The 26222-nt window shown below is 39.7% G+C and overlaps 1 protein-coding gene across 1 annotated transcript; it reads left to right on the top strand.

Annotated features, from left to right (window-relative positions):
• Positions 1-9359: 9359 nt before the first annotated feature.
• On the top strand, positions 9360-22584 carry ANKS4B (ankyrin repeat and sterile alpha motif domain containing 4B). The gene is made up of 2 exons (XM_090277783.1): positions 9360-9578; positions 21254-22584. The coding sequence occupies exons 1-2, from the start codon at positions 9415-9417 to the stop codon at positions 22335-22337; spliced, it is 1248 nt and encodes a 415-aa protein (XP_090133909.1). The 5' UTR covers positions 9360-9414; the 3' UTR covers positions 22338-22584.
• The last annotated feature ends 3638 nt before the right edge of the window (positions 22585-26222 follow it).

Genomic DNA, 26222 nt, shown 5'->3' with positions numbered 1-26222 from the left:
AATAAGCTACCAGATACAGAATTCAAAACAAGTTTTAAGGCTGCTCAAGAGACTTAGTGAATATATCAACAGCATAAAAAAGGATATAGACTCCATAAAAAAAAATAAAACCTGCTCAGAAAAGAAGACTACAATATCTGAAGTGAAGAGTACACTAGAAGGAATTGACTTCAGGATAGATGAAGCAAAGGGCCAAATCCATGATTTCTAAGCAGAAAACACCCAATCAGAGATGCAAAATAAATAAATAAATAATTTTTTAAAAATGAGGATAGTCTAAAAAACCTCTAAGACAACATGAAGTATAATAACATCCACATCATATGGGTATCATAAGGGGAAGAGAGAGAGCAAGAAATCAAGAACGTATTTAGAAAAATAATGGTTGAAAACTTCCTTAACCTGGTGGAAGAAAAAGACACACAGGTCCAGGAAGCACATAGACCTAAACAAGGTCAACCCAAAGAAGCCCATGACAAGACACATCATAATTAAAGTAGCAACGCTTAACACAAAGAGAGAATCTTAAAAACAATGAGAGAAAGTTACCTAAAAAGGAATTTCCATAAGACTGTCAATTGATTTCACAACAGAAACATTTAGGCCAGAGAGTTTGGCATGAAATATTCAAAGTCATGAAAACCAAAAGCCTACAACCAAGACTGCTTGACCCAGTAAGACTATCATTTAAAATTGAAGGAGAGGACAGGAAGATGGCGGAGGAGTGAGGGGAGGCTGCGCTTTCAGGCTACCGAGACCCGTCTGCAGTTTGGGCTAATTGCAGACAGAACATCTCAGTGAGCAGCTGGACACTGGCAGGAGTCGAGCCATGGCACTGCTGGATTAGAGAAAATCCATCTGGGAACAACCTGTTTAGTGAGGATAGCGGAGGAAAAGGGGATGAAATGGGATTCCTGATTGGGGCGACTGCCGGAGCTGCGGCTGGAAGGACACAAAGGCTTTTTGGCGACCATAGGCTTCCCCAGAGAGGAGTCAGGAGGAGACCGGATCTCTGCCCGCTGGCAGAGACGGGACTCGACCAAGTGGCATTGGCGCTGGAAGACGGGAGACAGCGTGCTGCTGTGCAAGTGAAAACATAATTTTTCCTTTGTATTTTTCTCTTGTGAACTGCGGAGAGAGGGGGAAAGTTTAGGGCTGATAGGACATTCTTGAGGAGCGCAGGCGCAGAAGTGCACTCGCCCATTCCCCAACCCTCCCCTTGGGTCACGCAGGCACGCATAGGGAAGTGCCCTCATTCACTGGTCCAGGTGCGCAGGGCACATGTCCAGGAGCCCCTCGGACACACCCCAACAGACATAAGATCAGCACCCCAACGGGCACAGGGAGGGCCCACTGGAAACGCGGAAGACCGGGCGCAGACACCCCTGACCAGCTCCAGTGGGTGCCAGGCCAGAGTGCAGACCACTTGCTCAGGCTCTGCTTGTGCCTGCCCAGGCGGGTGTGGGAAGGACAGGCGGCTGTGGCATGGGAACAGCGGGCGGCAGCGACTCACAGACGCTCACTTCCACTGTGCACAAGTGTCCAGGGCCCCACCCTAAGAGGCGAGAGACCAACTCCCTGAGCGTGGCTCATCAGGACTGAGGCTAGCTCTCAGGCCGCCTTGCATATGCACAGGTGCGCTAACGTAAGAGCACCTTGGCCCAGCTTCAATAGTCACCAATTGCTCAATTCCACTGTGCACGAGTGTCCGGGGCCCAGCCCTGGGAGGTGAGAGACCAACTCCCGGAGCGCGGCTCGGCAGGCCTGAGGCGGGCTCTCGGGCCACCTTGTGCGCAAAGGGGCACGCGCGCAAGGGCACCTCAGCTGGCTCCAACAGGCGCCAAAGGAACTCACCATGCCGGCCACGCGGGCCCACACTGCTGCTGCAAGAAATAGGAACCTCTGACCCACTTCCTTAAACCAGCTGTGGACGCAGAAAAAGATGACACACAAACGCTGAACTGAGTAAAAACATTCCTTTCTTTTTTTTTCCTCTTTCTTTTTCTTCCTTAAAGGGGAAGAGAAGGAAGGAAAAGGGGGGAAAAAAACTATATCTCTAATTTGTTTCATACAATCTCTCCTCATCCTTCCTCTTTAATTGTTGTTTATTTGTTTGTGGGTCTAGTTTAGCCTCCCTTTCACTCTAAATAAAGAGAATATAACTACTATATAAATCCAGTACTATACAATCCCACTTTCCTACTATATTCTGCATTCTTCCCTCCTTTTCTTCTATAGTTATTAACATACAATGTAAATATTACCCACTGTCTTGCACAATCTCAACTATTATTAATTTATCATCCCCTCTCTCAAAAATCATATTTTTCCTCCTTAAAAACAAATTTTATCTATTCTTCTTATAGTATGAAAGCTCTAATCTCACTACATTTATATTAATACTGGCTCGTTGGCTGACGGTAGCGGGATAGAGGGTGGTGGATATTTTTGAGGGTGCGGGTCTCCTGCCTGGGCTGTGTGTTTATGTTTTTAACAGCATCTCCACAAAAGAACTCAAGACAAAGTGGATAGAGTGACTCTCAATCAACTAGCCAGAGGGAAGATACTACCAAAGAGCATCTGAAATATAACCAGACAGTATAAACAAACGACATAAAGGGTACCCCAAGAACATCAGGCTCAGGAGATCAAAGAGACTGCACCACCCAAACCCCCAGAACTCCTATAAAGAATCTCATACCACAAAGGTGGGAAATCAAAGCAGACAAACCCAAAAAACCAAAACAAACAAGAAGAATCCAACATGGTAAGACGCAGAAACAACCTCTCAATGAAAAGAAAAGAGGAATCCCCAGAAAGAGAAGTAGATGGAATAGACATAGCCTAAATGTCAGACATGGAATTCAAAACAATGGTGGTGACGAAGCTCAATATACTCGACAACCTCAAAAACAACTACGACAACCTCCAAGGAAGTTACCAACAGCTCCAAGAAAATTACAGGGAATTTATGGAGAACTACACCAGCATAAAAAAAGACATAGAAACTATTAACAAGAACGAAGAAGAAATGAAGAATTCAATCTCTGAACTGAAAAACACAGTAGAATCAGTCAAAAGCAGACTAAACGAAGCAGAGGATTGGATGAGTTAGAAGCTAATGTAGAAAAAAATTCCCAGACGATGCAGCAAAATGAAAAAAGGTTGAAAAAGTACGAGGAAGAGGTAAGGGAATTACAGGATAGCATAAGAAAAAACAATATCACAGTCACTGGACAGAAAGAGGGATCAGAAGAACAAGGAATAGATAAACTGATAGGAGAAATAGTGACAGAAAATTTTTCCAACCTGATGAGAGACAAAGTTATGCAAGTCCAGGAAGCACAGAGAGTTCCAATGAAGAGGAACCCAAAAAAAAACCCACTCCAAGGCACATCATAATTAAAATGGCAACATTCCAAGACAAAGAGAGAATCCTAAAAGCAACAAGAGAAAAACAGAAAATAACATACAAGGGAGCTCTGATAAAGCTATTGACCGATTTCTCAACAGAAACACTATAAGCCAGAAGGGAATGGTCAAAAATATTTCAAGCAATCATAAACAAAGGCCCACCACTAAGAATACTCTATCCAGAAAGGCTTGCATTCAAAATGGAAGGTGAAATAAGGAGTTTCTCAGACAAAGGAAGACTAAAAGAATACATCTCCACCAAACCAGCATTGCAAGAGATGCTAAAGGGAATGTTCTAAGAAAAAAGAAGAGGGAAAAAAAAAAAAAAGAGAGAGAAACAGAGGTACAAAGGGAAATGAATAAATACATGTCAATAATAACCTTAAATGTAAATGGATTAAATTCTCCAATTAAAAGACATAGGGTAATGGAATGGATAAGAAAACAAGGCCCATATATTTGCTTTCTACAAGAAACACACCTCAAAACAAAAGATTTACATAGACTGAAAGTAAAGAGATATAAAAAACTATTCCAAGAAAATGGAGCTGAAAAAAAAAAAGCTGGGGTAGCATTTCTCATATCAGACAAAACGGATTTCAAAGCAAGGGCAACAAAAAGAGACAAAGAAGGACATTTCATAATACTTAAAGGAACAATCCATCAAGAAGATGTAACATTGATAAACACATATGGACCCAACATAGAAGCACCCAAATACATAAAGCAAATACTAGAAGACTACAAGAAGAACATTAAAAACAACACATTCATAGTAGGGGACTTTAACACTCCATTACCAACAATAGACAGATCATCGAAACAAAGAAACACCAAGGATATACAGATATTGAACAACACACTAAACCACGTGGGCTTAACTGATATATATAGAACTTTTCACCCCAAAGAAGCAAAATATACATTTTTTTCAAATGCACATGGGACATTTTCAAAGATAGACCACATGATAGGACACATAACAAGCCTCAACAAATTCAAGAAAATGGAAATCATATCAAGCATCTTTCAGACCACAATGCCTTGAAACTAAAAATCAACCTCAGAGAAAAAAATCAAAGACACCCAAACTCATGGATAATGAATAACATGCTATTAAATAACGAATGGGTTAACAATGACATCAAAGAAGAAATCAAGAAATTTCTAGAAACTAATGACAATGAACACACAACAGCCCAAAATCTATGTGACACAGCAAAAGCAGTCCTAAGAGGGAAGTTCATAGCAATACAGGCATATCTGAAAAGAATAGAAGAATCTCAAATAAAAAAATCTAACCCTAAAGCTACAAGAACTAGAACAACAACAACAAACGAAGCCTAGGGCAAGAAGAAGGAAGGAAATCATCAAGATCAGAGCAGAATTAAACAACATAGAGACTAAACAAACAATCCAAAAGATCAATGAAACTAGGTGCTGGTTCTTTGAAAAAATAAACAAAATCGACAAGCCTCTAGCCAGGCTCATCAAGAAAAAAAGACAGAAGACCCAAATAAACAAAATCAGAAATGAAAGAGGAGAAATCACGACTGATACCTCAGAAATACAAACGATTGTAAGAAATTACTACAAACAACTGTATGGCAAGAAATTTGACAACCTAGAAGAAATGGACAGATTTCTAGAAACATATAACCTTCCAAAACTGAATCAAGAAGAAGTAGAAAGTCTCAACAGACCAATAACAAAGAAGAATATTAAAACAGTAATCAAAAATCTCCCGGCACACAAAAGCCCTAGACCAGATGGCTTCACAGGCAAACTTCACAAAACATTTAGGGAAGAACTAACTCCTACCGTCCTCAAAATATTCCGAAAAATTCAAGAAGAGGGGAAAATCCCAAACTCTTTCTATGAAGCCAGTATTACCCTAATCCCAAAACCAGGTCAAGACACAACAAAGAAAGAAAACTACAGGCCAATAGCACTGATGAACATAGATGCTAAAATCCTCAATAAAATATTGGCAAACAATATCCAGCAATACATCAAAAAGATCATACACCACAATCAAGTGGGATTCATCCCAGGGATGCAAGGATGGTTCCTTATTCGCAAATCAATAAATATAATACATCACCTAAACAAAATGAAAGACAAAAATAACATGATCATATCAATAGATGCAGAAAAAGCATTTGATAAAGTACAACACCCATTTATGATGAAAACACTCAGCAAAATGGGAATAGAGGGAGCATACCTTAACATAATTAAGGCTATATATGAGAAGCCTGAAGCCAACATCATACTCAATGGACTGAAACTGAAAGCATTCCCCCTGAAATCAGGAACTAGACAAGGCTGTCCACTCTCTCCACTCCTATTCAACAGTGTTGGAAGTCCTAGCCACAGCAATCAGACAAGACAAAGAAATAAAAGGCAGCCAAACTGGGAAAGAAGAAGTAAAGCTATCATTATATGCAGATGACATGATAGTATACATAGAAAACCCTATAAACTCCACTAAAAGACTTCTTGATATAAGTGAATTTGACAAAATAGCAGGGTACAAAATAAATATACAGAAATCTAAGGCATTTCTGTACACCAACAATAAAATAGCAGAGACAGAGAGAAAAAAGAAAATACCATTTACTATAGCAACAAGAAAAATAAAGTTCCTATGAATAAATTTAACCAGAGAGATAAAAGACCTGTACACTGAAAATTACGCAACGATGAAGAAAGAAATTAAGGAAGATACAAATAAATGTAAGCAAATACCATGTTCTTGGATGGGAAGAATCAACATCATCAAAATGGCCATACTACCCAAACCAATTTACAGATTCAATGCAACCACTATTAAAATACCAATGCCATATTTCACAGACCTAGAACAAATAATCCAAAAATTCATATGGAACCAAAAAAGACCCCGAATTCAAAAGCAATCTTGAACCAGAAGAACACAGCAGGAAGAATCAAGATACCAGACATCAAACAATACTAGAAAGCCACTATGATCAAAACAGTCTGTTACTGGCATAAGAACAGACATATAGACCAGTGGAACAGAATAGAAAGCCCAGAAATAAACCCAGGCCTCTATGGACAGCTAATATTTGATAAAGGAGGAAGGAACATAAAATGGAGTGAGAAGAGCCTCTTTAACAAATGGTGCTGGGAGAATGGGACAGGGACCTGCAAAACAATGAAACTAGACCATCAACTTATACCACACACGAGAATAAACTCAAGATGGATCAAAGACTTAAATGTAAGCCATGACACCATAAAAGTCCTAGAGGAAAACATAGGCAGAAAAATTTCAGGTATCCCACATAATAATATTTTTACAGATACATCTCCTAAGGCAAGAGAAATAAATGAAAAAGTAAACAAATGGGACTACATCAAACTAAACAGTTTCTACTCAGCAAAAGGAAACATCAGCAAGATGAAAAGGAAACCAACCATATGGAAAAACATATTTTCCAATGATATCACAGACCGGGGACTGATCTCCAAATTATATAAAGAGCTTATATGACTCAACATGATGAAAACAAACAACCCAATTAAAAAATGGGCAAAGGACCTGAACAAACACTTCTCCAAAGAGGACATACAGAAGGTCCATAGACACATGGAAAAATGTTCAACATCACTATCAGAAAAAATACAAATTAAAACTACAATGAGACTGAAACCAAAGGAAACTGTCAGAATGACTATCATTAATAAAACTACAAATGACAAGTGTTGGCAAGGACGTAGAGAAAAGGGAAGTGTTGTGTACAGTTGGTAGGGATGCAGATTAGTACAGCCACTATGCAAAACAGTATGGCATTTCCTCAAAAATTTAAAATGGATCTGCTATATGCCCTGATCAGTGTGGCTCAGTTGGTTGGGCATCGTCCTGCAAAACAAAAGGTTGCTGGTTCAATTCCTTGTTTAGACACATGCCTGGGTTGCAGTTTCAGTCCTTGGTTGGAGTGTGTATGACAGGCAATTGATTTATGTTTCCCTCTCATATCAATGTTTCCCTCCCTCTGTTTCTTTCTCCTTTCCGCTCTCTCTAAAAATAAATAAATAAAATCTTTAAAAAAAATGGATCTGCCTTAGATTCTTTGATTCCACTTCTGGGTAATTTATCCAAAAAACAAAAAACACCAATTGGAAAGGATATACATGTATGTACCTTATGTATCCTATATTCATTGCACTGTTTTTCATAATAGCCAAGGTATGGAAGCAGCCCAAATGACCATCAATAAATAAGGTCATAAAAGTGTTCACACACACACACACACACACACACACACACACACGAAACTAGAATATTACTAGGTCATAAAAAAGAATGAAATCCTTCCATTTGTGACAGCATGGATGGACCTAGAGGATATTATGCTCAGTGAAAATAAGTCAGCCAGAGAAAAACAAATGCCATGTGATTTAACTTATATGTGGAATCAAAAGAACAAAATAAATTAAAATTTCCCAACAGACTTATGAATGAAGAGAGCAAACTGCTTATTGCCAGAAGAAAGGGGTGTTGGGGGGCTGAGTGAAAGAGGTGAATTAATTTAAAAATTTAAATTCGTAGTTACAAAATAGTCATGGAGGTGTAAGTAAATCACAGGGGATGTAGTCAATAATATTGCAATAACTATATATGGCACTAGTTGGGATGTAGAAAATATTGAGAGGAAACTTATGTAAACTATGATTGTCTAACCACTAAGCTGTACACCTGAAATGAATACAAAATAAAATTGAAAGAAAACGAAGAATGAATGTGTTTTAAAAATCTAAAAATATAGTTTAACAGATGTTTTTAAAAAGACTATATATTGTATGATTCCATTTATAGGAAATACCCATGAAAATCAAGACTATATAGACTGAAAGTTTACCCTGGCTGGTTTGGCTCAGTGGATTGAGCGTCGGCCTGCGAGCTAAGTGTCGCTGGTTCGATCTTCCAGTCAGGGCACATCAGAGAAGGAAAACTCTGATTCCAAAAAACCTCCGCTGCCTTGCGGCATACCTCTTCAGGGGAAAGGCTAAGGGAGTAAACCCCGACAGAAAATCCGGAGCCGGAGTCCCTAAGGCGGTTTGACGTTGTAGTCAACACCGGCAACTCCTGCGGCGCACCTGAAGCCAAGCTGTATTGACTCCGTCTTTCCCTTGGATCCTTCAGCTGCGAAGAGAGGGGGGGTCTGCTGCATGGGCAACAGCAGATCCTCCATATCACCCTGCCCAGGCTCTGTAGCTTCAGCTTCACTGGAGAGGACACTCCAGCGTCAGCGCAAGATGTCGATTCAACACGGGAGGAGACATATACCGTGTCACTCCCGAGTTGGACTGCACAGCCATTCTCGGCGGTGCAGATAGACTCTTAAGAAGCTACACCATCGTCTCTCGAGACGGACGGCTGCCGACGATAGACTGAAAGCAGATTAGTGGTTTCCCGAGTTGGGAGTAGCAATGTGGATTGATTAAAATGATCATGAGGGATATTTTGGGGATGATAAATGTGTTCTAAAATTGAATTATGGTGAAGATTACACAACTCTATAAATTTACTACTAATAATTGAATTGTATACTAAAAATGGGTGAGTTTCATAGTTTATAAATTGTACCTCAATAAAACAGTTTTTTAAAAAAAAAGACCTCCCCAGAGAACTAGACTATTCTGAATTTTTTTTGAAATTATTTTCAACATTTTGACTCTAGGTAACCGATATTATATTCAAGACTAGTTAATGGAAAAAAAAATTAAATGTGCCCCCCAAATACTCAAGGGAAGCACAAAAGTCCTCAACATTCAAAGTCATGGCCATTCTGGAAAGAAAAGGTCCAAGTCCAGGGCCATAAACTTTTCTGGCTGCCTTCCAAGGAAGGAGGCTGGAATGAGCTTTGCCCTGGGTGAAACTCTTCCTTGTCACTGATTAACCAGCTTTGTAGGAAGGCTGCTCCACAGACATCCTGTCTGCCTGGAAAGTAATATTGGTGAGTAGAAAAAATGTCCACTCGCTACCACCAAGCTGCTAGTGATAGCTACTTGGAACTTCTGAAAGAGGCTACCAAGAGAGATCTGAACCTTTCTGATGAAGATGGCATGACTCCCACACTTTTGGCAGCCTACCATGGGAACTTGGAAGCCCTAGAAATAATCTGCAGCAGAGGGTAAGTTCAACCTGAGGGTTTTTCCAAAATCCTCACCGAGGATGTTTATTGGTTTTAGCAAGAGGAAAGGGAGGTGTGGTGGGGGGACAGAGAAAGAGAGATCAATGTGAGAGAAAAACATCAATCAGTTGCCTCCTGTATGTGCCCTGACCTGGGACTGAAACTGCAACCTGAGTATATTCCCTGTCCAGTAATTGTACCTGCAACCTTTTGGTGATGGGATGATGCTCCAACCAACTGAGCTGCCTGGACAGGGCCAATATGAAGATTTTGATTGGAAACTGTTTATAGTAGGTTTGTCAGAGCAGCAGCAAGAGGCAGGGAATTCAGTGAAAATATACTTTGCCCTCTTTCTAGAATATCTATATAATTGCCTTTTTAGAGAAAGGGAGAAACTGCCTAGAGATGCTGTCTTTGCTCACTTAGAACTGTCACCAGAGGAATGGCTCATCATTTGTGAGACACATATGGGGGAAGATCCCTGAACTCTAAGACATGTTAGCTGCCTCATGGGGAGGATATTTTAATTCTGTGCCTTAACAATATTGTCCATAAGTTTAAATAATTTCTCCTTCAAGAAGAGATCACTGTTCTACTTGGTTTTAAGATGTCAAACTTGATTGGAACAAATGATGTTATTTTATTTTTCTATCTATGCCATTAAAATCCCACAGCCTTTATTAATATTTAATCCTAGTGCAAGTCCATGACTCTTAGATGAAGCTGCTGACTTTACAAGCTGTATAAGAGACCTACAGCCTGTCTTACCTTTATTACCTTTCTGGCAGTTATATACATATATGCACACACTCCCTCCACTGCCCCCACCCACAAATTCTAATTCAGGAGTTAGCTAAATCTTTTCTTCTGCGTGTTACCAGTGGGGCTAGGCAGTGTTGGCAACTATAACCCAAGAGGGGTAAATAAAGAAAAAAAGAAAATATAAACAAAGGGGCCTAGTAAATTTACTTCAATTTAATAGATATTTATTTATAGATATCTGCTATGTGTCAGCCAGTTGCTAGCTGTGGTCAACAAGAGAGATATAATGGCTGTCTTCATGCTGATCAGATTGAGAGAGGAAGACAGAAATTAAACAAGTCCTGTATGGCATGTGTTACAAAGGGAGAAGTAGAGGACACTAATAGATGACACAGGCATCTCTTCTAATATAAGGGGGTGAGGGAAGGTTTTCTGGAGCATTTAAGCTGGGATTTGAAGGATGAGAAGGGGTTGACCAGATGAAGATGGAAGGAAGAGTGTTTCCAAGTGAGAGCACTGTGTATTATCGGAACTGAAGAAGTGGAATATGGCTGGACATGGCTTGAGTGGAAGAGGCCAAGTTGTAAGAGACAAGGCCAATCACAGAGGCTTGTAAACCCTGTTAAGGGGCATTGCTATGGGTTTACTCAGGGCAGCCACCTGGTCAATTTGTGTTTACAAAATTTGCTTAGGCAGCTGTACAACCATGAGAGAGAGACAGAATTTGAGGCCCTTTTAATAGTCAAAATGAAAGATGAACAAGGGTAGAGCAATGATAATGGGGAGATGTGGATTGATTTAAGTATCAGTTTAGATATAGAATTGATTATGACTGACTGGATATTGGGGTGGGTATATAAAGGAATGCCCCTGGCTGGTTTGGCTCAGTGGATTGAGCGTCGGCCTGCGAGCTAAGTGTCGCTGGTTCGATCTTCCAGTCAGGGCACATCAGAGAAGGAAAACTCTGACTCCAAAAAACCTCCGCTGCCTTGCGGCATACCTCTTCAGGGGAAAGGCTAAGGGAGTAAACCCCGACAGAAAATCCGGAGCCGGAGTCCCTAAGGCGGTTTGACGTTGTAGTCAACACCGGCAACTCCTGCGGCGCACCTGAAGCCAAGCTGTATTGACTCCGTCTTTCCCTTGGACCCTTCAGCTGCGAAGAGAGGGGGGGTCTGCTGCATGGGCAACAGCAGACCCTCCATATCACCCTGCCCAGGCTCTGTAGCTTCAGCTTCACTGGAGAGGACACTCCAGCGTCATCGCAAGATGTCGATTCAACACGGGAGGAGACAGATACCATGTCACTCCCGAGTCGGACTGCACAGCCATTCTCGGCGGTGCAGATAGACTCTTAAGAAGCTACACCATCATCTCTCGAGACGGACGGCTGCCGATACGATACGATATAAAGGAATGGGAGGATCAAGGCCCCAAGTTCTGGCTTCAATATCTTGTGGGTGGTGGCACCCTTTATTGAAGTGGGGAGGCACTTCAGGAAAAGTTAGAAAAACCAAAGGTGGTGGACAGAGTTTCTGAGTTGAGAACTGAATGAGGAAGTCAGTGGAGTGGTATTTTTCCATTCCTCTTGCCTGACTGACTTCCTTTTCCCAGACTACACCCTGCCCCCACCACCATCAATGAGCCTTCTCCAGATTAATAACACTGCGCCATCTCTCCTTTACTTCCAAACTTTCCACAACAACTTAGTGTTCCACCTCTGCTCCAAATGCACGAGTCGGTTACTTCAAAACCAGTGAAAGCCCTTGCTCTTCTTGAGGTTCAATTTAAATGACAATGCCTAAGTGTTCTCTCTCAGTCTCTCTCGCTCCCCCCACTCTTCCTTCACTCTCTCTCTTTTGTATGCCTGAAACATTATCTTACACTTATTATTCTGCTGGTCTTTATTTACAACAAATGATACTGTTCTGCTGGGTTTTATTTATGATAAATGTAACTTAAGCTAAACCCAGAAAATTAAACCATATATATGTGCACAGACTATAAAGAAACATGTCCTATAATGTCATGCTGTTAACAGTTGTATGTTACATATAATATATATAGTTTATATAAATACATATGTATGTATACATGTGTAGATATTGTATAAATCTGTGTACATATTTATTGTATGTACAATAAGTATGGGCCCTGGCTGGTTTAGCTCAGTGGATTGAGCGTCGGCCTGCGAGCTAAGTGTCGCTGGTTCGATCTTCCAGTCAGGGCACATCAGAGAAGGAAAACTCTGACTCCAAAAAACCTCCGCTGCCTTGCGGCATACCTCTTCAGGGGAAAGGCTAAGGGAGTAAACCCCGACAGAAAATCCGGAGCCGGAGTCCCTAAGGCGGTTTGACGTTGTAGTCAACACCGGCAACTCCTGCGGCGCACCTGAAGCCAAGCTGTATTGACTCCGTCTTTCCCTTGGACCCTTCAGCTGCGAAGAGAGGGGGGGTCTGCTGCATGGGCAACAGCAGACCCTCCATATTACCCTGCCCAGGCTCTGTAGCTTCAGCGTCATCGCACTTGATTCAACACGGGAGGAGACAGATACCATGTCACTCCCGAGTCGGACTGCACAACCATTTTCGGCGGTGCAGATAGACTCTTAAGAAGCTACACCATCGTCTCTCGAGACGGACGGCTGCCGACGACGACGATACAATAAGTATATATTTAAACACACACACAAAATGATATCTAATAAACATTTTTTGGCATCATGTTTTTTTTTAATCTTCAATACAGAGTGAAAATGTTTCTGTGTAAATATGTATTCTTTTATAGTTTAATTTTCAGGGGTTGTTATTCTAGTCAATGAATAGATTTCTTGGTCAATCTCTTTTTGGATAATGTTTCCCATTATTTAAACAGTGTTGTGATGAGTATCTTTGTACATAAAGTTTTACTCTCGTTTTCTTGAAGATAAATTCTCCAAAGTGAGATTTATGGATCAACTGGCATGTGCACAATTTAAATGTTTCTTGTGTGTATTGACAAACTGTTCAGAAAGTGAGTGCTCATTTTTGTCAATATAGGTCCAAAATGCTATATCATTGTGCCTTTAGTGATCTTTTCTTTGGTTACAGATGAAGTTGAAAATTCTTTTTATGTTTAGTGGCCATTGTATTTCCACTTTTGTCAGCTGCGTATTTATAACCTTGTCCCACTTTTTTATTGGGGTCTTCAACATTTCTCATTGATTTATAAAAAATGCTTTTTAAAGTTACAATGTCATTCTTTTGTCATATTACAAATATTTTCACAGTTCATAATTTGTTTTCGACAACAAATATTTTAAGTATAAATAAAATAAAAATATATTTAAGTATATATTTTAAGTATAAATTCATATACTTAAGCCTGTCAACTTTACTATGTAATGCTAACTTTGAGATCATGCCTAGATACTGACTGGTATTTTTTTAGTAGTTTTTGCTTTATTTATTTATTTTATTAAGTATTTATTTTAAATACTTAATTCATATATTATTTGTTCTGATTTAAGGTTTTGAGGTTTTGACCTCACTATACCTTCCCCAGTGGTTAGTCATTTATCCCAACACAATTTCCTATATAGTTCAGTCTATTCCCATTTATTTGACATGGTAATTTCTCTCAATGTAATCTCAAAATCTAGTCCATTAAAGTTATATTTATTAAACACTGACTATGGGCATAAAAATTCTTCTAACCCTGCTTTATTTAGTCTTTCTTCTCAATTCTTGTCTTCTGATCAATTCTGGTACATATCAGATTTTGTTTCCTTTTATCTAGAAGCATTTAAGACCAATTGTGTTAAGTTGGCCTGATATAGGCTAAAGAAAAAAGAAGATGTTTTCTGAGGGTTTTCATAAGTCACCTCCCATTTTTGCCGTAGCCAATTCAGGAAACTGTGTGAGATAAAATTGCCAATTAGACTTAAGGGGGCTAAAAAGGAAAAACAATGAAAAATTGAATTCGAAAGTTAATCAGTCATTGAGATCTATTTCAGTCTGATGATGTCAGTGTTTATCTGTCACCACCTGTTTGAAACTTTGGATCATTTGATAATCATTAAGGTCCAAACTCTGGCTTTGTTTAAAAAACCTGTTTTTCTTTCTTTTTTAAATTTAACGATGGAAAACAATAATTACATGTGTTATCCTTCTCTGGGAAGATGGCCCCAATTACACAAAATTTCAATTTGTTTTTAAAATGTTTATAAATTTTTTAGTTTTGTTTCATTTTCTAAAATAAAAATATTTTTCCTCTCTTATTTTTAAAGGAATACTACCTATTAACATTTCACATCATATAGGAAAGATACATTTAATAAAATAAAAATCACATCAATTCTCACAGTCATCAATATTTGGATATATATCCTTCCAGACTTTTTCCTTTGAGAACATGCACACACATGTATATTTACCCCATTAAAAGAACAATCATATTACACAAACTCTTCTAAAACCTGCTTCTAATTATTTGGCAATGTATCACAGATCATTTGCACTTAAAAAGTAGACATCTGGTCTTTTTTGTATGGCTACATGATATTCTGTTTTATGGTTTCATCATAATTTATTTAAGCAGTTCCTTGTTTATGATATTTAATTTAAATCCAGTCTTTGTTGCAAATAAGTTAGGACAAGCGTCCTTGGTCATTCATCTTTGCACAAGGGTCTGATATTTCCTTAGCATAAATTCCCAAAGGCAAAATTGTTGATTTAAGAGGATGCCATGTTTTAAAGACAATTGACACATATTGTGCCAGGAAATTTGAATCCTTTTATGCTTCCTCCAGCATTGTTCATTTCCCCACACTCCTGCCAAAACCAGGTATTACTATTCTTTTAAATCATTGCCTATCTGATAGGCAAATGAATGTTAGTGTATTGTTTTCATTTGCATTTCTTTGATTATTAGTGTGTCTAAATATTCCTTCTTGTGTGGAAAAACATTTTTGAAATAATGATTTTATTTCTGAGAAATTCACAAAAAATCAAATCAACTTCAAAAGGAGAAATTGAAATGGAAAAGATGCTCATAGTAATTTAATATAATCAAATTGTCTATTTAGTGACAATGAGAACAATACAGTCTTAAAAATATTGCTCGAATGTAGTGATCTACCAAAAAACAAGGGCAATATATGGTTATTTAAAAATATGTTTAATGAGTTTCTCTTTTAGAAAAATAAGGTGTTAAGAAACACTAGACTGAACCTATCCCAAAGAAATCATATAACATGAATATTGGGACCAGTTTGTGATACCTGGATACATATGTGTAATGGTTCTATCAAGAACTGTAAAAGACAGCCAGAATTGAAAGACAAAGAATGAGTTTAGAAAGATCACATGAAACCTGTCAATAGAAAATACTTTAATTTAAGTTGTACATCATTTTGGAGAGTTGTTTATAAATAGAATTTTTGCAAGTCGACATAACTTAAATGCACTAGGGATCACGAATCATTTTATTTATAGTTTTATCTGTAAATTTGGAATTTTGCATTCAAAATTTTCTTAACAGAAGACCCATCTATGAGTTCACCTCAGGTTTTCTTCATGATATTCCTCTTATCTTGAAAGGAGAATTTAAGGGGGGAGGGGGGCGGGAGGGAAGGGGAATAAGTAAGGGAAGGGTCTAGTCATGGAACGTATATGAATGACTCATGGACATGGACAACGGGGAGGGATATAATTGTGGGAGAAGGGATGGGCTGGGAGGGGGGAGCAATGGGGGAAAAATGGGACAACTGTAATTGAATAACCAAAAAATAAAATTAAAAAAATAAATAAAAAGAAAAAAAAATAAAAAATAAAAAGAAAAAATAAAAAATAAATTAAAAAAAATAAAAGAAAAGAAAAGAAAAAAGAAAAGAGAATTTAAGATCTCTTGAGATTTTATTCAGGAGTTCTGGCCGACATGGAGGCATAGGCAGACATGCTGCATCTCCCTTCACAACTAAGGAGGAATATAACTACTTCAAAAGTATAAAAAACAACCAGAAGTACCAGAAAATTGAACTGAATGAAAGTCCAACAAACAAAGAAATACAGAAGAGATACTCATCCAGACAGGTAGGAGGGGTGGAGCCAGGGCAGAGAGGATGTGGTGTGGTGGCAGTGGCAATGCAGTGGTTGTGGCTGGCCAGTGGATAGCACAGTCACACATTATAACAGGTGGGAGGAAAACATGGGGAACAATCCCGGTCCCAGACTAGACCACGCAGCTCACAGTTTCAGCACTGGGGAAAATAAAGACACATTGCTTCTGACTGTGTAAACCAGTGGGGGTTAGGGTGGAGGAAGAAACTGCTGGTCTCTCAGCAGAGTCCACTTGTTTAGAGGGCCCCCATGGTCCTAGAATATTCGTAAACCCACCCACTCTGGAAACCATCACCAGGGTAATAGCTAGAGGGGTGCCAGTAGCAATTGGGAAGTGGGAGAAGTGCCTGGAAAAGAGGCGAGTGCTGAGCAAGTGGCATTGTTCTGTCTCAGACCCCTCCCCCCCCACAGCATCACAACGTAGTGAAACAGGTCATCCCATACTGATAAATACCTAAGGCCCTGCCCCTTACAACTTAACAGGTGCCACAGCTCTATCTAAGACACATAGGCAAACATAGAAGGCTATCGAGTTGAGGAGACAGAGAAGTATGGCCCAAAGGAGGGAGCAGATCAATGTTCCAGTGGGAGAACTGAGTGATGAGGAGATAGCCAACCTAATAGATGCAGAGTTCAAAATGCTGGTGATAACAATGCTCACAGACTTGACAGACAAGATTAAGTATCACAAGTGCATAAGGGAAGAAATGAAGGCTATGCTAAGTGAAATGAAGGAAAATCCACATGAAACCAATAATGAAGAGAAGGAAACCAGGGTTCAAGTCAATGATTTGGAACAAGGAAGAAATAAACAGTCAACCAGTACAGAAGGAGGGAACAAGAATTTTAAAAAATGAGGAGAGGCTTAGAAACCTTTGGGACAACTTTAAACATGTTTACATCCGAATCATAGGGGTGCCAGAAGGAGAAGAGAAAGAGCAAGAAATTGAAAACTTATGTGAAAAAATAATAAAGGAAAACTTCCCTAATTTGGTGAAGGAAATAGACATACACATCCAGGACATACAGAGTCCCAAGCAACCTAGGCCCAAAGGGGACCACACCAAGACACATCATAATTAAAATGCAAAAGGTTAAAGATAAAGAGAGAATCTTAAAAGCAGCAAGAGAAAAGAAGAGAGCTACCTACAAAGGAGATCCCATAAGACTATCAGCTGATTTCTCAAAAGAAACTTTGCAGGCAAGAAGGGACTGGCAAGAAGTATTCAAAGTGATAAAAAAGCAGGACCTATAACCAAGACTACTCTATCCAGCAAAGCTATCATTTAGAATGTAAGGGCAGATAAAGTGCTGCCCAGACAATGTAAAGCTAAAGGAATTCATCATCACCAAGCCTTTATTATATGAAATGTTAAAGGAACTTATTTAAGAAAAAGAAGATCAACACTATGAACATTAAAATGACAACAAACTCACAACTATCAACAACAGAATCTAAAAAATAAAAACAAAAAACAAGCTAAGCAAACAACCAGAAGAGGAACAGAATCATTGGCATGGGGATCATTTAGAGGGTTATCAGCTGGGAGGGGGAAGGAGAGGAATGGGGAAATGGTGCAGGGATTAAGAAGCATAATTGGCAGGTACAAAATAGGCAGGAGGGTGTTAAGAATACTATAGGAAAGAGTGAAGCCAAAGAACTTATATGCATGACCCATGGACATGAACTATGGGGGAATGGGATTGCTGGTGGAAAGGAAGTTACTGGGCGGAGGGGAGCAAAGGGAAAGGAAATTGGGACAACTGTAACAACATAATCAATAAAATATACTTAAAAAATAAATCTCTTGAAATGAAAAATTCTACTACTCCATGGTGTGAAGTGTGTAGACTTAATACTCTAACATCCCAACCACAGTTCACTCCTCTTAATAATTTCTTTTTTAACTTACCCAATCCAGGAATAATGTCAGGCAAATTTAATCAGTATGTTTTTGGTTATGTTTATAGTAATGTTTTGGATGTTTTACAATCCCTCTTTGTTGTCTTTTGAATATGGTATTTGGTTAGTATAATTAACCATATTAAGACTGAAAGGTTTCCTTTGATCCAAGACAATTAAATCGGGCTAACTACCAGAGCTCTCTCAAAAGTGGCCACCTGACACAACAGAGTTATTTAATAGTTGCTCTCTGTAAATTCAATCTCATTTTATTTCCTTCTTCTTTGGAGAACTCCATGCACTTGGTCATGCTGAAGTGAGCTCTTGGTCCTCCAATATGCCATGTAGTGACACCCACACATGCATCTGCTCATGCAGGCTGAATCTAGCCTACAAATATATTTTATTTGGACTTCACTGTATTTTCCTTTTAAATTTGAGCCAACATTTAAAAATTGAAAAGTTTCACATAAAATCCTGGCTTTCTGGCTTTGTTTGAAAAATGAAAATTTTGGTAACACTGTGTTTGCTGTTGTTCAAAGTAGCAATCAGCCACAGCCTAGTGACAGTCATTCTTTCTAGAGATTGCACTGAACTATGACTGTTGAAAGAACAAACTTGGTTCCATTCAGTTACTTACATTACCTGATCTGCTTCTTTAGGTTGAATTGAGAATTCTGCCAGGAGATAGAGATGATACAAAGGACAAAAAGACAGAGGCTTTGCCCCCTAAGGCATATTATTAAATTAAGGAGAGAAGGCATAAATATTTGACAAATTAAATAAGACTGTATGTGTTAGAAAGTCACAAGTGCTGCAGGAATTTACTTATAGAGTGAGGAAAAACTAAATTTGATACATTAAGGATTACTAGTTTTGAGACAAGAAGAATGAAAATAAGTAATGTTTATTAAATATTCAGTATGCACCAAGCACTTTTCTAATAATTTATGTATATTAACTTATTCACATAACAATTTTGTGAGCAGACAATGATATCTTCAGTTTGCACATGAAGATACTGAGTCCTACAAAAGTTAAGCTTAAGGCCTTGTAACTGGTAATAGAAAAGCTGAGGCGTGTAACCATAGGGCTGTATTGTGCTGGAGACCATTAGACTTGGAGACAGGCCTGATCCAAAGTGTGCTGTGTACCACTGGGCAGATTGATTAACCACTCTGAATCTTTTTTTTTTTCCAAACATTTTATTTATTTTTAGAATGAGGGAAAGGAAGGGAGAAGGAGAGGGAGAGAAACACCAATATGTGGATGCCTCTCGCACACCCCCAGCTGTGGACCTGGCCCCCAACCCAGGCATTTTCCCTGACTGGGAATTGAATCTGTGACCCTTTGGTTTGTAGGCCAGCACTCAATCCACAGAGCCACACCAGCCAGAGCCTGAGTCTTATTTTACTGCTCTGATGATTATTCTCATCTTCCTTCTCTAAGAGGAAGACTGGGTTGGTTGTTGGAGGGGATGGGGCAGTGAATGTGTAAATGCTTTGAAATTCAAAGGCATAAGGAGGCTAGGGGTTCCCCTGGAGGAGCTATGAATATAATCATTGAATTGTTGGACACTGCTTAGGCCACATTTAACTAGCACAGCTCTTCTCAACCTGCAGGAAGCCTGCAAATCACTGGGGATCTTGTTAAACTTCAGATTCTCATTCAGGAAGTTTGCGATGGGTATTATCAGAATTCTCAGCAGTGGCTTGGAGCCAGAGCCATGGTTAATAATAAATTATTATTTTTCTTTCCGTTTGTGCCTGTTTGTAACTCAAGCCCTGAGGTGAAGGGTTGGGGTGTAACCTGAGGCAGGATTTCAGTAGGCATTCATTCATTTCCCAAATCTTTATTGAGCATCTACCATGCCACTGTTTCTGCTCCAGGAATGGGTCTCTGGCCTGAATACCATCTACTAGTGCCCCCACCTTGAACCATTGCAGAACTACTAACAAATATGCTGCTGTAATTACATGGAAGTTGAGGAATCAGTGGAGATGTTCTCCCCTTTCTATGAATAATGGTTGCAGCAGACATAGTTTGCTACTTACCCAATAGCCATTCCTCTCTTCTTTCTTGCTGATGGGGACTCAGTTCTGTTCAGGCATTTACTTTTCTATACGTGACCTGGAGGAGGTGGATCACATAAGAGCTGGAAGCAGCTCTTACCAGCTCAGGAGAGATGAATGCTAAATTTTGAGGAATTATAAGAGCCAAACACAGCCATTATTAAAAATAAAATTACATAAACCTATAATATCATAAATTATATTTAAAAATACTCTAAACTCATCACTTCCTAATTACTTTACTGTTATCTATGCTCTTAAGATTATGCATGTCTATTTTATCTATATGGCTGGAATAATATGTAGTAGTGTGCTACTGCTCATCACTTCAAATTCCAGCTCCAGTAATGCCCCATTAGGAGCTTGAAACTTGCCATGGTGGGTGTATTTATACCCTATAAATTGGCACACATTAAAAAATCAGTGCTTTGACTTATTTTCCTTGCTGAGCCAGTTGTGAAACATTTACTAGCATACTACCGAGTAATCCTATCCCCACCTTCAGGAGACAATTCAAATTAATCTGAATTAAACATGGTAGCTCTATTTCCTTATCATTAGGCATGTAACCCAATTCAGGCCAATGAGACATGAAAGTTGATTTTTGAGGAAGTGTTTTGGAAATCTTTTCCTGCTTTAAAAATTAAGACCCAGGGTAGAGATATGCTCTTTCTCTTTCTGACCATGTGATGTCTGGAAGTGACATGTCTGAACTTTCAGAAGTTATCTTCTAACAATGCCAAGGCAGGATTAACATGCATTTTGTTCTTATATTTTTAATTTTTTGGACCTTCTGTTCAGAGGAAAAAAATTACCATGTATTTTTGATATTTTCTCTTCTAGAGGGGACCCTGATAGATGTGACATCTGGGGAAACACTCCTCTACATTACGCAGCCTCCAATGGTCATGCCCACTGTGTCTCATTCCTGATCAACTTCGGTGCCAACTTCTTTGCCTTGGACAATGACTTACAGTCTCCACTGGATGCTGCCGCCAGCAGAGAGCAGAATGAATGTGTTGCTCTCCTGGATAAAGCAGCTACTGCCCAGAACATCATGAACCCCAAGAAGGTCACTAGGTTGAAGGAGCAGGCTCAGAAGAATGCCAGGAGGCAGATCAAAGAGTGTGAGAGGCTCCAAGTGAAGCATGAAAATAAGATGGCCCGCACCTACAAAAAGGAGGAATGTGGTACTTTTTCTTCCAAGAGCACTTTTTCCAGGTCATCCCTTCCAAATGCTTCTGCTTCCAGCACATTTGGGTCACTGTCTAAGGGCATTAAAGGCACCTTCAATATAAAGTTCAAGAAAAATAAAGATACAGCAGAGCAGGTAGGGAAGGAGTGCAGAAATGGGCAAAGGAATGTGATGGAAGTGTTCGGAGAGGAAGAAGAAGACACAGTCTCAGGGGACTTCAAAAAGAAGCTCCAGGTTTCAGCAGAGGACAGCTGTGTACAACACGAATCCATTCTCAGCCGTCCAGGTCTAGGAAATATTCTTTTTAGAAGGAACAGAATTTCAAGCCCTGACGACATCTCAGATACCAAGAAGGAGTTAGGGTTTCAAGTGTCCAGTGAATTGCTCCAGAGACAAGGAGCAGCACAGACTGATGAAGCCGCGGCTGATGAGGAGGAAGAAGAGAACAGCCTGGAAGATGACCTGCCTTGGGATGAGGATGCAACGGAGTGGGAGGAAGATGTGGTTGATGCTACACCCCTGGAAGTATTCTTGCAGTCCCACCACCTGGAGAAGTTTACTTCCTTTTTCATGAGAGAGCAGATTGATCTAGAAGCTCTGTTGCTTTGCTCTGATGAGGACCTTCAGAGCATTCAAATGCAGCTGGGTCCCAGGAAGAAAGTTCTTAATGCCATAAACAGAAGGAAGCAAGTGCTCCAACAGTCTGGGCCACTGGTTGACACCAGCCTGTGATGGAATTTTGGCTCAACAGGGTGAGCCTGCAGCAGTGGGGTGATGTTATAGTCCACAGAAGCACTTCAAGCAATACCTGCTCTCTACTGAATGCCAAACCACTGGGTACAATGTCTGATGTTTTGGAATTTCCCTCCTGAAAAAGAGGCCCAAGCTCTAGTCTGAGAAATTTTCTATACCTATACAAATAAGCCACCAGTGAAAAACTCAAGGAGACCTGGGAATAAAAAATGGTGTTTCTCTTCAATTATCTTTTTAATATTTTTTAATATGGAAAGTGTTAAATGGATAAGAGAGAATAGGAAAAACTCTCTTTACTTTTCCAACTCTGGATTTAAGATTATAATCTCTCATCACACTGATCTTCACTTTTTGATTCTCATGGCCTGGGGATTCCAACTCCAATTCTGTCCTTAGCTCTAGACTTTGTTGGTGGAGATTAGTTCCTCCATTGGCCTGAGATTTGCTACCCAACTTAAATATGCCTGAACCTTTAACAGATACCTGCATATTTACAAGTAGTAAAAATGAATCTACAATACTCCTGCCTGAGAACAGTGTCAGGTAGGGAGAATAAAAAGAGAAATAGAATATAGGGTACCTGCTATATACTGAATTGTTTTCCCCAAATTCATATACTGAAGCCCTACCCCCCATATGATTGTATTTGGAGATAGAACCTTTATTAATGAGGTGATTAAAATTAAATGGGATCATAAGGATGGGACCCTAATTCCATATAACCCTTGTCCTTTAAGAGGAAGAGACACCAGGGATGCACAGGCACAGAGAAAATGCCATGTGAGGAGAGAGCAAGAGGACAGCCATCTGCAAGCCAAGGGGAGAGGCCTCAGAATAAACCAGACCTGTCAGCACCTTGATCTTGAATTTCCAGCCTTCCGAACAATAATAGCTAAGTGCTGGAAACAACCTAAGTGCCCATCTGTAGATGAGTGGATCAAAAAACTGTGGTACATTTACACAATGGAATACTATGTAGCAGAAAGAAAGAAGGAACTCCTGCCATTTGCAACAACATGGATGGAACTAGAGAGAATTATGCTTAGTGAAATAAGCCAGGCAAAGAAAGAAAAATACCATATGATATCACCTAATACAGGAAACTAAAGAACAACACAAACAAAGGAACTAAATAGAACAAAGAGCAGAATAGCAGTCAATAGGGGGGCGGGGGGAGGGAGAGAAGGGGGATAAGTAAGGGAAGGGTTTAATTAAAGAGCCTGTATAAAAGACTCATGGACATGGACAACGGGGAGGGATATGATTGTGGGAGAAGGGGTGGGTTGGGTGGGGGAGAGAAATTAGGGGAAAAGGGGACAACCGTAATTGAAAAACCAAAATTTAAAAAATAAATAAATAAATAAATAAATAAATAAATAAATATCTATTGTTCAAGCCGCACACCCTGTGGTAGTTTGTTATCGCAGCCTAAGCAGAATAATATAGTACCTAAGCAAGAGGGTGGGGAAGAAGGGAAAGAAAAATACATGACAAAAAAAGAAGTCTGGCATATTTGATGATTTTTCTAAGGGTAAGTAACTCCTCAAACTTAAAAAAAAAAAAAGAAAGAAAAAGACAAAAAATATCTAGGTTCTTTGTAGGGGAAATTTGGTTATAAAAGTAAATTTTCATGCTCATTATGTGCCTATCTTTTATTTACCGTAGTCGGTCACCACTGCTGCATGTCTGGATTCATGTAGATTCTATAACATAAATTTGCAACATTGCTGCTGACATTTTTTGAGTGGCAATGGCAAATTCAGATCAAAACCCTACTGAATAGCTAAGCTTCATTGGACTTTTATAGCCAGACTTACATCAAGTGAAATTTACCATCAATTATGTGTATAAAATAGAAACAGTTGTTCCTTCAGCATGCTTCCTGACTCATATTTGTTTGGGTTATTTCAGGAAGCACCACAGAGGACATAAGCTTAAAGAGAATACAGGTGCTGAAATCTGATGAGCAATTGGCTCATTCTCCCACAATGGATGCATTCAGAGAGGTTGTCAGTCTTTAAATAAATATGTTGTACTAAGGGATGATTATGTTTACAAATACTACATTTTGTTGGCCTGGAATAACTGAATTGGATTTGTTTTCCATAATGTGCAAAAAAGCAGCTGTCACATAGAAGGCCTCAACAAAGTTGTGGAGTCTGAGCCTGCCTCTGTTAGGACTTTATTACTGTAGATGCCAGGATCTTCTCTCCAGGTACTCTACAAGATCGGCCTGATGAGACACTTGTTGCCAAGAGAAGTAGAAACAACTAGGGAAGTACTGCTGTGTGAGGTGATACAAAGAATTTTGAGCTGGAAACCCACATTGCTACCTGAAGAATAGAATATAGTGTTATGGAAATGCAAAGGTGCTCTTTGAGAGATCACGAAAAGGAAGGCCAGTAGAAATGTTACTGGAACTCAGCCTTGTAGGATTTAGTTGCAACTGCTTTATCGAGTTGTTTCTAGATGGAATTTTCCATGTTGCTCTACTGGAGGGAGAGGGGTAGCAATTGGTTTAGAAAATACGGGAAGGGGAAGGTATGTTTGCCCAGCAGAACCTAGAGCTCTCACTGCAACTGCCCCCTTAGACTTCATGTCAATTCTGTGATGGGATAATGGGTATAAATTTGAAGGAGGTATGGATTTAAAAACCTCATATAAAAATTCCATCGAATTGCTGGGTTAAAAGGGAGCAAATATAATCCCTTCTTGTAGTCACAGTGAGTAATGTAAACCTGTGTGAGGCCAAGATAGGTTATTAAAAGCAGCAGTCCCCAATGATTTTGACACCAGGGACCGGTTTCATAGAAGTCAATTTTTCCATGGAAACGGGAGGTGGAGGTGGTTTGGGGATGATTCAAGCATGTTACATTTGAGCTCAGCTCCTGCTGTGCAGCCCAGTTCCTAACAGGCCATGCACTAGTACTGGTCCATGGTCTGTTGGTTGGGGACTCCTGATTAGAAAGTTGAGTTGTATGTTTTTGAATAGTTGTGATGCAAGAGATAGCATAGAAAGAACCCTGAGCCTGAGCTGCTGTTGCTGGCCAGCAGCTAATGTCCTGGTTGCCAGGCAATGCCCTTTAGCACCTAGGTAAGATAAATAATAAACCAAGGCAAGGAGGAAGAGGGAGACATGTCTCAGCAGTTGACTCAGCAGTACTGACCCTGGTCTGATAAGACTGCCAACCATTCTGAACAACACAAGGAAAACTATGAGAGTTCAGGAGGGGAGCCCTTGAAAGTCTGTGTGTATCTCCACTAGCTGGGGGGGGGGGGGGGAGCCTTGAGACTGTGTATCTATCCTAAGGCCTGGAAAGGGGAAGAGGAGGGTGTTCACAGTGCCCAAAGAAAAAAAGCACAAAAAACGACTTTGGTTAATTGCCTGAACAAATGGAGTCTGGAACAAGACAAGGATTCAGGCTAACAGACAGTACACATACCTACGTTTGGATAGTCATGCCATCCCGCCTCCCACCCCCGGGAAAGCTGGTACCACTTTTACCTGTCAATCAATATGTAACCTCTTCACCCCCATCCCACCAACTATGTAAGTCCTCAGAACAAAGGATCTCACTTTCTCTGGCCGCTGGCCACCCTTGCTCTTGCCTTTCTCCCCAACCTTAGCTAGGCCCGTTCTCTTCCATTAGAACATATCACTAATAAACCCTGCTTCTGTGCTAATAGACTTACTGACCTGTAATTCTTTACTGCATTGGCAAGAAGAACCAGGTTTCTCCCGTTAACAGTTGCATTTTATTTTAATTAAGATATCCCAGCTTGTAGACTCCATAGGCTTATCTGCCATTCCCTCAACATCTCCTGTTGTTCCAATTAAAGAGTAAATACTATGTCTGTGATTAT

The sequence above is a fragment of the Furipterus horrens genome, unplaced genomic scaffold, assembly GCF_987537825.1.
Source record: "Furipterus horrens unplaced genomic scaffold, mFurHor1.1.pri manual_scaffold_5, whole genome shotgun sequence".
NCBI classification, from domain to species: domain Eukaryota; kingdom Metazoa; phylum Chordata; class Mammalia; order Chiroptera; family Furipteridae; genus Furipterus; species Furipterus horrens.
The sequence above is the reverse complement of the archived record's forward strand: the minus strand, read 5'-3'. Positions and strand labels throughout refer to the sequence as shown.